This window comes from Xenopus laevis, chromosome 3L, assembly GCF_017654675.1.
Source record: "Xenopus laevis strain J_2021 chromosome 3L, Xenopus_laevis_v10.1, whole genome shotgun sequence".
NCBI classification, from domain to species: Eukaryota; Metazoa; Chordata; class Amphibia; order Anura; family Pipidae; genus Xenopus; species Xenopus laevis.
In genome coordinates this window covers 40,043,857-40,057,623 of record NC_054375.1, presented here as the reverse complement: position 1 = coordinate 40,057,623, position 13,767 = coordinate 40,043,857, and the positions used below count along the sequence as shown (strand labels likewise).

At 37.9% G+C, this 13,767-nt stretch overlaps 1 protein-coding gene across 1 annotated transcript; it reads right to left on the bottom strand.

Moving 5' to 3' along the window:
• Positions 1 to 2,876: 2,876 nt before the first annotated feature.
• LOC121401228 (protein spinster homolog 1-like) lies at positions 2,877 to 7,132 on the bottom strand. Its single transcript, XM_041585560.1, has 11 exons — positions 6,752 to 7,132; positions 6,566 to 6,631; positions 6,209 to 6,345; positions 5,918 to 6,069; positions 5,640 to 5,709; positions 5,129 to 5,271; positions 4,502 to 4,654; positions 4,085 to 4,274; positions 3,908 to 3,973; positions 3,260 to 3,442; positions 2,877 to 3,107 (listed from the first exon to the last, which is right to left on the bottom strand). The coding sequence occupies exons 1-11, from the start codon at positions 6,786 to 6,788 to the stop codon at positions 2,877 to 2,879; spliced, it is 1,428 nt and encodes a 475-aa protein (XP_041441494.1). The 5' UTR covers positions 6,789 to 7,132.
• Between the last annotated feature and the right edge of the window lie 6,635 nt (positions 7,133 to 13,767).

The following is a 13,767-nucleotide window of genomic DNA, read 5'->3' as shown; positions in this document are numbered from 1 at the left end:
TTCTTCTCCTTATGCCTTTGCCCCAGCTGATGTCCACATTGCTGATAAAGCTCATTTTGCCATTTTCATTGGCTCAGCACAGTTTTGACTCTTGTATATACTGTATTTTGCCTGAATATGGGTTCTGACAAATACTTTTTGCCCTTGCCTTTGGCCTGGATACAGACTATAGGGATCAATTTCAAACCCCAGCGGTGCAAGTGCAAAAGCGATAAGGGCACAAGAGTGTTTGCGCCCCCAGGGTTGCTGCTTTCTGCACAAAGTGACAAAGTATCACAGCAATTCTATATCTATAGATATTTTTTATAAATCTCTATTAATCAGTTACATGTTCAGTCAAACCGATGATCCTCTTTACTTTACTGATTGTGCCATGGTATGGCGCCGGGCCTAGGTACAGTTGACCAGTCTGCCCCAACAGTAGTTTATTAAACGTCTAAAGGATCATAGCTGATTCCCTGGCTCTCTCCTGATAACATTGCAAGTGTGACTTAGGCAATTTCAGGCTAACACCCACACTTGCTTTTAAGGCAACAACCTTTAAATGCCCTGCTTTGGCCTCCAGAAGCTTGTATTTATAGGCATTCACCTGCTCCACCCCACCTCCCCTAATAACATCAGAGTTGGGCAGGTCGGATTTAGGTCTATAAATACAGGTGATTCGCTGAGTTGGGTTGAGTTAATTGCGGGTCTCTCAGGAAGCTGCACCTCATATTTGTTACTTTATTGCTAGTCATACAGTAAATGGAGAGTGTACCACAGCCTGGTCACATGATGCTGTGTGTGAGAGTGATATAGAAAATGGTTGTGGCTCAGTGTGGCTGAGAGGAAATCTGTGTTTGTGTGTGAGAGAGTTTGTCAGCTTGTGGCTGCTGCACCAAGAAAAATCACCAAGTTCCACTCTGAGTCCCTCTGTAGGTTTTATTGTTGGTATATCACTTGGCATCAAGTTAACAGCCCTCTCTACCTGCTGTTTTGGTCAACATTTGTGTGTGTGTAACCCCCTCTTAGCCTAAACCAGTGTTTCAGCTACTCTTCTGGTAGAACATGGCTACATTTAGACCCTCTCTCTCAGCTAGGCCCTCATGAGGAGGAAGGGAGAAGTGGAACTACACTTTCTGGACACATTTAGGATTTTAGAATGATGGATTTCATGAACACAGAGTTATAGTACTCACATGGTACAGTGTTGATATAGAGTGGTTTAAGGGCAGTCCAATTAGGTTATTCTTCTTTAGCAGGGACTTGTTTTCCCAGGTTAATAATATCAACCAGATTCTGCAGGTTGAAACCAAAGAGCCAGAGCCATGAGCTCCCAGTCAGTATATTAAACATGAACAGGCAATGGCCAAATATCTAGGGTACAGGCACTGGGGCTTAGCAGACTTAGGGAAAATCAGACTAATGGGGATGTCCCAAACCAGTAGCAGATTGAACCCTACAAGGTGGTTCTACATATGTTATCCGTATGTTTGATGTACAATGTACAGACAAATTTATACTTCTTTTTGTGAATCACAAAGTCTCACCCGTAGCTCCTGCTGTACCTAAACCCCCAGCGACCCTACACATTACACTGAGAGTGTTGCTTGGGGTTGTAGCTGAACAAGAGCCAGTGCCGTGGCAGTATACTTGCTGAATAAAATGGATAAATGGCATATCACTAAATAAATTAACCCCAGCAATGCCAGTATCATTACTAAATTACATGAATAAAGCAAATAAATAAAATGGATAGACAGCATAATAACCCCTTTTGTGCCAGTATAATCACTAAGCATAAAGGACAAATTAATCCCAGTAATCACAGCATAAACACTTAGTTTCAGAGCACAGAGGTCCTCCCCAAGACCAGACTCAATGGCAAGCAGTAAGGACAGGACTGTGCCTGGCAAAGTTGCACTCAGCACCTCACTGAATTTTTTTTATTCGTACCCATTAGTTCACTTGCACTTTTATAGGGACTCTATAATCAGACATAAATTCAAAATAGGAATTCCAAAATTATATTGTTTTAAAGAAACAAACATATATTTTTCCTCTATTATGAATTGGATTTGCAAATTACAAATCCAAGGAAATTCAGAAAATCAAGAAAATTCCAGCCTGATGAATCCATTATATTTCTTGCACCTCCGATGTACTTTCTACTTACTGTACAGTATATATACAATATATAAATGATCTAATATGTTGTTACACGTCAGATGGATGGCGTGACTGAATAATATCTTGATTGAAACAGGCAACTTGTCAGCTTACACATAATAATAATAAGGATTATTATTTCAGACTTTGGGCATGGGGCTGCTAAACCTTTGAGCTGATACAATAAGGCCAGCATATAAAATACAGCATTTCCAGACATTTTTAGTTCTCCTTTAAATATACATGGTTAATCAAAAGTTGTTTAAGTGAATGCTGCAGGCTACACTGAGTTCTATGGAGCCACATACATTTATCTAATTGTCAATTTAATTATGGATGGTCCCTAACATATAAATGAATCATTTTTTATAAATGAATCAGTTTTCCAAGTAAGCATTCTATAACTGCTTAAACTCATTCCCAGTTTTACACTCCTCTGCTCTACGTGCTCCCTCTGCTGTCTGTATCACACACTTGGGTAGATCATTGAGAGGAGACAGGAGTTGCAGCTGTCACTTTATATCCAGTGTTTAAGTCACTTGCAGACTGAAGAGATTAGTGCTATTTAACCAACACATTTTTCCAAGTAAGCTAAAAAACTATATTTTCAATATGAAATATAATTTTTATTTATTTTAAGCAATATTACAGAACTTTTCATTTTATTATAATCACAGAACATTTCAGAAGCATCACAGCGAGGTCTTTTTTCAACTTCATCTATTATGTTACTTTGTATCAGATGATTCCACCGTATCCAAGGGTTGTTCTACATCTGTGAATGGTGTATTCATAAAGTCTTCTACATTTTGCTTATAATATTCAAAGTATTTTGCTGTTACACAGAAACATCCTGCTCCGACCAAAGCCATAAATGGACAAATGTAGAGGATAAATTCCATTGCGTGATTCTGTATCAGGTCAGATTCTGAGTAGTTTATCTTCATAAATTTAAAGATCTATTGGAAAATAAATACGGTATGGGTCATAATGTAGCATGTTGCAGAGAATTCCCTTTGAAATATGTATACGTGTAGATATTTATATATCTACACGTATATATATATATATATATATATATATATATATATATATACACACACACACACACACTACACGTCCATTTCCATCCGACAAAAAGGTTATTAACCCTATTTACTAGAGCTTGCAATTTTTCAAAAACTAAACAGCCACTTACCCATAAATGTTCTTTCTCGCCTCCTTCTTTTCCAAGCAATCCTATTATTGACTTTTCAGTAAATGACCAAGCGCGGCGGTTTGGAAACACTACCATCTGGGGAAAGAGAACAAAATGCAATAGGGTGTAAGATTTTGGCAACTATAGGTGACCCAAGATAACAATTATTGTACAATGCCTTTATCTAAATTTTGCCTGATGCATTATTCCTTTTCTTAGGAATTCTTTCAGTGATACTGCAGCCATATACAACTGCAAATATCATACTCCAGATCTCTGGTGCTCATGCCTTCATTATAATGCATGCACATGTATAATTTCATAGGGGTAAGTGTGCACCGTCTGTTGACCATAGAGGGAACCATGTAATTACCACCAAGTCAAAGGTGGCAGTTGCACCAGGGTTTCCCTGCATCAATATGCACTGAAATGAGCCTTATAGAGTTGATCTGAAACCTACACCCCATTCAGTATTACATACATTAACTCTGCTAACACCTTTGTAAGAATTTGGGTGTGATCATTGGGGGGGGGGTGAGTCCAAGAAGAAAAATACATTACCATGATGATTTCGTTGATAAGGACCTTGTTCATAGCCAAACAAATCCCATTTAGGAAGAAGAGAATCTGTTGAGAAAAAGTGAGGACAGTTAGGTTGAATGAAGTTCATCTTATAGAATGTATAGTTACAATTCTCTAACAGTTTACATAAAGTAGTAATTCAATTGTAAAACTTACTTGGGATACGACAGAACTAATTCCTACAAAAAATAATCCAAAGCACATAAGTGGGACAGAGACCAGAAGTGCTACGATACACACAACTGGCTCTCCATGTGGATTCCGATTTTTATAATGTGCATTGATCTTCACGCCGAGAATAATGCCGATTGCAGTAGCAAGACATTTGCACAATCCGTAGATCAATCTAAAAATAAGAAGAGAGATTAATGTTAGTTAAACATGCAACATCCTTTTCGGTTTTGGAAATAATCATTTCAAGGAAGCTGCAACCATCTGAACTTGTATGAAGTAAAACAACAAGTAAGTAATTGGTGAAAGTTAATTGCACACACATTAAAATCTACAAGTCCAATATATATTTGTGTGTAATAGAACAGAATTTGGCAAGTAGAGAAGGAAACGGGGTTTTACCTGTCATCGAAGGTGCAGTCAACTGTCAGACAAGGCTGGTGATTATCTGACATCATGCGAGCATTTCTCAGTACATTCGGAGCATATGTATACATGCTATTAGCAATGAACATACTAGCTGCATAACCCAAAACAGCAAAGACCAAACAGCGGCTGAAAGAAGAGAAATGATATGGATTACAATAAGGGACATTACTCGACTTGATTTCATGCATCACTGATACTCGACTAATACCTCCAAAATTTTAATTGACCCCATTTCTATCGAGTAAGGCGTAAATTATGATCGCTACGAAGCTCATATTTTGACTTTTTCTGCATGTTTTTAAAAGCACCCTAATACTGGAAATCGTATAAGTGGTATTTTTCTGTCCATTCCATTCATTTAATTTGAAATAAGATCATTCATATACATGAGCTCAAGCAAAAACTTTAATAATTGAAACAGGAATCTCTCACATCTAAAGGGAGAATCTGTTGAGAATAATATGAGGTACTGCCATTCTGGGGGGTGTTACTAACACTTTAATTTACTCAGTGTTATAACTGTGTTCATACACGGGCTTAGCTAATATATGCCTGTCTAACAGATGCCAGACCAAACATAAAAGATAAAGAGATACTCACTTTAAAATCAGATCAAAAATATCAGAGTAAACTTTAGTTCTCTTCTGATATATTTCAGCCTTCAACATAAAACCACCTCGACCTGGCTTTCTCATCACTGCTGCTAGAAGCACAAGAGCCACCACATCAAGTACAGGTGCAATCTGTTTCCAAATAAAAATAAATATCAGTTATGTGACCCAGCATATGAGAATAGAGAATATATTTCTCAAAATGTGAAATAAAGCCCCCAGCAGATTAACAGAGTGAAATGTTGCCACTGTCACTTCATTCCTCTGGATTTTTAAGCATATTTATTATAGGGTGTAAGTGAGAGTTTACTCACTTTACCTCAAAAAATCTCTTACAAATAAATAGAGAGAATGGAATCGTCCCCAGGACCTGTGGCGAGTTCTATTTTAAAGTTTGAGAAGTATGACCCTTCATGTTTGCAAGGTAATGATATGATTTTATACTGGTATATATATAATAGCACCCCAGCCTTTAATACCTCCATATATATTTCTCTTACCCGCAGTGCCATACGCCAGTCGGTTCCTATTACGCTGGCTACATACGTTCCAATAAAGGTCCCCGCAAAACTGTAAAAACAAAAAAAAGGACAGGGTTAAAGTAAAGTAAGTGGCAGTAAGTGGAATTATTTTCTATCAGCTTAGACTCTCATTATTATATAAACTCACAGGAAGATATAGGAAGAAGAGCATTTAGGGGCTTACAGATGCCATGCTAGAATGCAGATTGTACAGAAAAAAAGTCCTAACAATCTTAGATACAAAAATGGGTACTTACGTTCCAATAGTGTTGAGAATGTAAAGTAAGGTCAGCATTTTACGTCGTTGGTCAGTATCAAAAAGTTCTGCTACCAGCATTGGAGCAGCAGCTAAATAATGGCTTTTTACGGATTCCATGAGACTTCGAAGTAACACAAACGTCCAGAATGACTAAAGAATCAGAAAGATACAAATTAAAAACTCATGCATTGATAGGATACAGAGTGAACAAAATGAATTGCTGTGTAGGTACTGTCTTTATATGTTTAGTGAATTGAAATGCCATTGGCTGTCATAAACAGATTATTACCTTCTCTGAAACTAAAGTACTGCCAATGCCGAACATGACCATTACGGCGACAATTCCTGATATTACTCTTAGTCCGGTGAAGGTACTCCAGAAATAAAATAATATCGGGGCCATGGTTGCACAGCTGCCAACAAACACTATATAGAGGGGAGAAAAGAAGACTGTGAGATGCCAATTGCAAATAACAAGATATACATGAAACTATAGATTCATTAGGTAGCAGTTTATAGTAATAAGTATAATGACAGATAGGATGATATGATAGTATCTTAAACAACAGATATGAGAAATTAAAGCATTAGAGATAATGGCAAACAAAGAATTTTAGAAGAATGATGCAAATAAACCATATATTACTTAGAGTTATAACTGACGAATAAAAGTCCGTTATTTCGAATTCCTCTTCTATGTAGGGACGGACAGCTAAAAAACAAATTGGAGAAAGAAGAGAAAGAAATTAGGATTTTGGTTGGTTCAAATGCAGACATTATACTCTGATATATCAGACGTCTTGGATTCTAAAGTAAATAAGTCCAAACTTACATTTATAAATGATGTTGTCCGTATTACTCACTGCCATAAGGAAAGCAAGTGCAATAATAAGAAGTATTGAGCAACATTTGCCGAGTTTAGGGAAATCCGGTTCATCAAGCTTTTCATCCTGTTTTTCAATATCCGCTTTTTCAAAAAAGTACTGATCTGTTTCATGTTGGATGCGCTTTGAACTGATAAAATAAGCGAATCTAAAGATTTTGTCATATATGTAGTTGTAAATTGTTTGAATTATTTGCCAAATGATTCTGAAATGACAAGAGAAAAGATATCAGTGGTTATGAAATAAAAAAACCCATAAAAGGCAATATTCACATTTCCATTGTATAATATCTGCTGTACTGTATATTAGCTACCTGTAATGTGATCTAAACATCTGCATTGTCAATAACAGGCTCACATTGACTCTATTTTCCAACGTATTCCAACTTAAGCTATCAGTTAATACATACAGGTACTTTCTGTTCCACTAACCATAAATAAATCATTAAGATTTGTGTACAGTAGAAGTGAACATTTATTTGTAGCAACAACAAAAAAAGGTGTAGAGTCCTGAATCGTTCTTCGACTAAAAGAACCATATTCGCTAATACTTTATCTTCTGCCTTGTTTAGGCCAAGTTTGAAGTAATAGTTATTTCTTTTTTCCCAGCCAAGGGTTTGTACCATTACAGACAACAAAATACAGTTCTAACCCAGCTTCTATTTGGCTGCCAGACAATGTGGATAAACTAGTAGATATTACATTGCCAATATAAAAAAGCCACACAGAATATATACTATATATATATATATATATATATATATATATATATATATATATATATATATATATATATATATTATATATATATATATATATATATATATATATATATATATATATATATATATATATATGCATATACTGTACAAATATGTGTGTAAAAATGAATACAAGAATGAGCACTACTTTATTTTTTGCCACTTTAATTGAAAAGATCAGCTAAACCTATAACCAACCTCTCACTGGTAAGAAACCCAGAGGGTGGTATATTGTAAACCATATGAACAGTATAAAAATCACCCCAAAAAAAACCCATTCAAATCTGAATTGACGGTACATTAGCCTTAAAGTTTGAATCAAATAATTTTCGGATCACTTGATGACATTAGAATCTGTCCCAATGCAAGTTTCCAATTGGTTGCAATAATATGCTTAAATCCATTTAATACATGTCAACAGGCTAAAGCCTATACTTAATATATCCTAAACATCTCTATACTATAGCTAAACCCTAGTTTTTTTTACTTTTATCAAAAAATATATATAAACTTATACATGTGTATAAAATTGGTTATTTGATGCTAAGAATTTCATTATTATGGTAAAAAGAGCAGTTACTTACAGAATAAACATGTTGTTATGTGTTCTTGTTGAGATTTAGATAACAATGATCTCTCATCAACAGGCTAAGAGCAAAGCCTGCGTAGTTTGTGATGATGTCACAATGGCCTGCTGTTTATTGTGATGATGTAACAATGGGTTATTGTGATGATGTCATAATGGGTTGCTATTTGTTGTGACTTGGTTGCTATAGAAACCCATAGCCTGCTTTATCGGGGTTACTACAGGTCAATGAACTGTAGTAGAACTGTAGTAGAAATAGAAAAGCCAACTATAACAGGGTCTGCTTCAACACTGGATTAAAACAAACATCTAACAGGATTCAGGAATCACTTAGTGCAGAATAAAAATGTCTCATCAGCAGGCTAGGATCAAATCCTCTGCACTCATTATGACATCATAATAATGTCACTGTTGGTTGCTATAGAAACCCATATCCTGCTTAATCCATTTACAGCAGGCCAACGGGCTGATCCCTTTGCCTTAGAAAAGACATTGCTCACAACTAACTTGCAAAGAAATGTATCATTTACAGCCCAGCTGCAACATTTCAACTGTATTTCCTCTGACACTGACCCCGAATTTCAGAGAAAAGTGTCTTTTACTAAGCAATACTTCAAATATGAGTCTAGTTCTTGAATTGGATCTTGAAAGAATTTTCTACAAAGCCAACAGGGTGATCTATTTACATCATTTTGACAGTTTGGAAATCCCAACTGGCCATGGTGGCTGTGTAAATGCAATGTGGGCACTGGATTGTAAACTGCACTGGGGCAGTGATCGATGTGAATGATGTAAAATAAGTGGAAGGTGCTGCAGAATATACCAGCACCATATGAATAAAAATTAATAATGACAATATACTTGCTATGACAGACTGGGCACTTTATGCCTTATTCTTCCTCACTTCTGAATGATTACCTGGGAAAAAACTTGAGACATGAGACAATTCCTAGAGGGTACAGCACATATGGCCCTTAATCTTCATCCAGTGTACGGCTCATTGTAACAAGCATGGCTGCATGAGTTTCCACTGTTGATCCCTCCTCATCTGTTGCAAGCCATGCAAAATCTAAATGTAGGGCACTGTACCTTCAAATAACATGTATACATACAGTCTGCCAACCAGGATATGTGTGTGTGTGTGTGTGTATATATATATATATATATATATATATATATATATATATATATATATATATATATATATATATATATATATATATATATATATATATAAATATATATATATATATATATATATAAAACAAGCAATGGAAAGTTGTGCTCACCACTAATTTTTAAAACCATTAGGCGGGGGTGCAATGAGGCTGTGACCACAAATACATATAGACAAATACAAGATTCCTCTGCACTCAACCCATTATCAATATATTTAAGACAGAGACATTTTGTGCATACTGCTACTGAAAAATGCCTTACCCTTTAAAAAAAACAGGGATTGTTTGTCCATATATTGCAATATATTTAGGCTGGCCAATTACGTCAAAGTCATCCCATATCTTTGATATTAATTATGCGTTTTTATTTGTATGTCCTACCAGCCATTATATTACAGAACAGATGGCCATGCGCAAGTGTTATTCTTGCTCTTTTGTCTTCAAGCCCATATGTTAAAGGTGTTCAAACTCTCAAACAACACTAGCCTTTCTTCTGCATAATAATAGATTGTAAGCTCTTTGGGTCAGGGACCTCATCCCAACTATGTAATGAAGCTCCTAACACAAGTATTTATTCTTCATGCAATATATACCATGCAAATGAAGAGCGGTGAGCGCATGCGTCTTGTAAGACGCTCTCTTGGCTATAAGCAGGAAAGGACTGAGTTCCTGCCAGGAAGGATGGAAACAGCCATGATTCAATACATGTGAAGGTAAAGAAAAGTGACAGCTACTTAAGCAGCAAATCACTTACCACTGGAAGGAGCAAGAATATAGGGGAAAATTTACTAAAGGGCCAAGTGACGAACGTGGGCAAAAATTTGCCAGCGTGATGTCATTTCATACTGGTGTAACTTCGTCAGTGAAGGAGATATATATATATTAAAAGTTTTTACACTATCCTAAGCACATCTCTCTAGACTGCCTCTGATGTGTGCGACTGTTGGAGCAATCTTTTACCAAAGCCAACAGACAATATAAATGTTTGTGAGTATCCAATCCCCATAATAGGAGGTGCCACTTGAAGGGCAAATTAAACCCCTAAAGAGTATAACTTCACAGAAGAGTGTAATATAAACCAAAAAAATACTGCACTATATAACCACGTTTCTTTTTGGTCTATCCCAGAGCTTTTTTAGTGCTGGTTCATTATACAAATCAAATTATTACCCAAACACAAACCCCCATCTTGCACCTCCCCTATTCTTCCCCTAGCCCAGTCCATCCCTGAGTTAGGGAATGGGTGTCAGGGGGGCGGATGCAGTAAAATTATAAAGATGTTGGAGAGATACACAGAGAAATTAAGCTTTTTTGGTATCATAGGGTCAATGTCAGGTGGACAAAAGGACCCAAGAGTGCAGGGTGACTGAATGATAACAGAACTATGTTAGAATTGAATAAGGCTGCTCCTTCAAAGGGAGCAGCCTATGTATGGGTGTTTTTAAAGGTAAAAGAACAAATATAAGGAATTTGTCATGAGGAAAAAGAGGGCTGTATCTTGAAAAACAAATTTGGCTAAGTCTTTTACTGGAATTTGTTTTGAAATTTCTTTTTTTGACCACCATGTGAGTACTTAACTCTTAGGCAGGTCACTTAATCTTCCTATATCTTTGGCAACAAACATAGTATGTAAGCTCTACAGGGCATGGGTACCTCTGTGTATTGCACAACATGTAGCAATACGTACCGTATATACTCGCGTATAAGCCGAGATTTTCAGCACCCAAAATGTGCTTGAAAATCCTACCTCGGCTTATACGCGGGTCAGCTGCCTTACCTGTAAATTTGTAGCGATGAATCCCCCTCCCAGCCGCGAAGAGCAACAGCGCAAGTGTCATCTAGGCGTACGTGCCCAACGTGACAGCTTTGTTGAACTGCGCTTGCGCGTCTCCTACTCCATTCCGTGATTCGCGAGTGCACGTCTTCTCGAGTCCCGCGAGTGCACGTCTTCTCGAGTCCCGTGAGTGCGCGTCTTCTCGAGTCCCGCGAGTGCACGTCTTCTCGAGTCCCGTGAGTGCGCGTCTTCTCTAGTTTCTGTTTTTTAGCAGGATGAGGTAGAAAACGGATTATTGAACTGCATATATGGAAGTAGAGATGTGGCATTTCTAACAAAGAGGTGCAGATTTGTGAACCTTTCTTCATGGAATTTAGGCATCTAATTATTATCTTTATTCAGAAATTATGCCGGTGCATTCAAAACTGATGTAAAGCAACAATTCTCTTGAGGCATCTCAAGTGCCCCAATGTTTGTATAACCACTGGCCCTCCTGCACAGTCCCTTGCCCCCTCCCTAATCTCATTAAATGGTCATGCATGACTTCAATGGAATGGGCACTCTTTTTCTGTATTCTCTTTGATACGCTCACTCACATTCACACTACTATATTGTAGCTAGATTCCGGTTAGAACAAGCAGCATCTGACCACATAGCTATAAACGAACAAACGCATGTACACTTGCTCATAGCATTCACGGCTCTTGCATGTTGTAGTGAGGCATCCCAGCCGCGAAGAAAGAGCAACATATATAACATAGTTGTGTCTAGGCTTATACACGAGTCAATACGTTTTTCTGGTTTTCATAGGTAAAATTAGGTACCTCTGCTTATACGCGGGTCGGCTTATACACGAGTATATACGGTAACAATAAAGTAGCCAGCACCCATTCATGATCCCATACTCCTTTGCCTTACAGTAACAATGGCCATCCTGCCACAAAGCTGATGGCAGATTTTTAATTGATTTTAATAAACTACTAAAAGGGACCAATCTCTTTCATATATTAACACTCTATTGCAGCTGTCCCTTCTATATTGTCAGTTGACTTTATTAGAAGTCTTAGGGCAGAGACAGACAAGAAGATTCTGGGAGATTTAGTGACAAAGCGCCTCTTCTTCAGGCAACTAATCTCTGCAAACCACCTCTCTTGCAGCTATAATCTAAATTGCCGGCACGATGACACTCGGAGCACTTCTTTATCCGAAGTCACCCGAAGTATCCTCGTCAGGCAACTTCGGGCGACTTCGGAAAACGAATCGCTCAGAGTGCCATCCCGCTGGCGGGAAGGCAGTTCGGGGAGATTAGTCGCCCCGACGAAGAGGAGATTTGTCGCCGGGCGACTAATCTCCCCGAATCTGCCCGTGTGCACTGACCCTTATACTATCAAATCTGCTCGATTTGGCCATCCATGTGCAGTCATATCGGGCTGATCCAATCATGTGCCCTAGGGCCAATTATCAGATTATGCACTGAGACCCACAGAGTTGAACAGAGTCTGACCACATCTATGCACCAAGGTGGTCTTCATCCAAAGAGATTTTCAACCCTGCACAATTGAAATCTGACTTTTTTTTGGCCAGATATCGGTTGGGTAGGCCTGTCGGTGGGCCCCATACATAGACCAATGAGCCACCAACACAGTCTGGAGGCGCAGACTCAGCAGCTATTATGAGCCTGTATATGGCCACCTTATGTGCTTGCTGTTCTCAGTCCATTGTCTGCTGTTACTCTGCTACTTGTGATATGCATACAACATACAAAAGTCATTATCACCTGAGCACTGCCAGAATGGGCGACTCATTTCTTTAGCATTTATTCAGGACAGATGCAACAGAGTCAGTTTTAACAATGTAGAAGTGTTCATTTAAACCTGCAAGTAAAGTGAGCAAAGTGCAATTCTGAGTGCAAACCTTATAATGCAGTGTTTGAGGGGATGTGGTACTTGACGCCATTGCGGTTTTAAGAAAAATGGAGTGGGACTGCCCTGGTTTTAAATTTCAGGATTAATGTTATAATGGCACAAACACCTATGATTAAGTACCAGAGGTTATAAAACGCGCAATGTAAGTCATATGGGGCCAGTATGTACTAAGTTTAACATGCTATTATGTGAAATTGAATGAACTTTTGTATTTTATGAAATTCTGGGTTGTAGGACTTATATTTTGTTTAATAATTATTTAATGATGCCTTGGGAATGGGGGCACGTCCCTGCTACCCTTTTGGAACTGACAGCATAGACTCCCCCATCTTCCTAAGAATACTTTCTTGATGTAATGTGTTAATAGTAACACAATTGTGCTTGAACGGAATAGCACTGATAGTGACGCGTGCACCTGAATTTATAGAGACAAGTGCTGTACCTATTGATGCACGACACTGAAGGGAACCCTGGAGTTTCCTCTTGTTTTGGAGGTTGTGGTATCTCCAGGGTTCCTCTGCGTCAACAAGTGCAACTGTGCTTGTTTTTAAATGGGAGGCAGAAAGGACTGAGCAGTGCCAAGCACAACTTTACAACAGTGAAATAAGTGCTTTTCACCTGTAATTAACGTGCAACTTGCTGTGGGAAATTTGCAGGAAAGCAACGGATTTAAATGACCCCCTTATGCGTTTCATAGAATTACGAATCACACTACAATGGAAGTTTTATCATCAAAGAGCT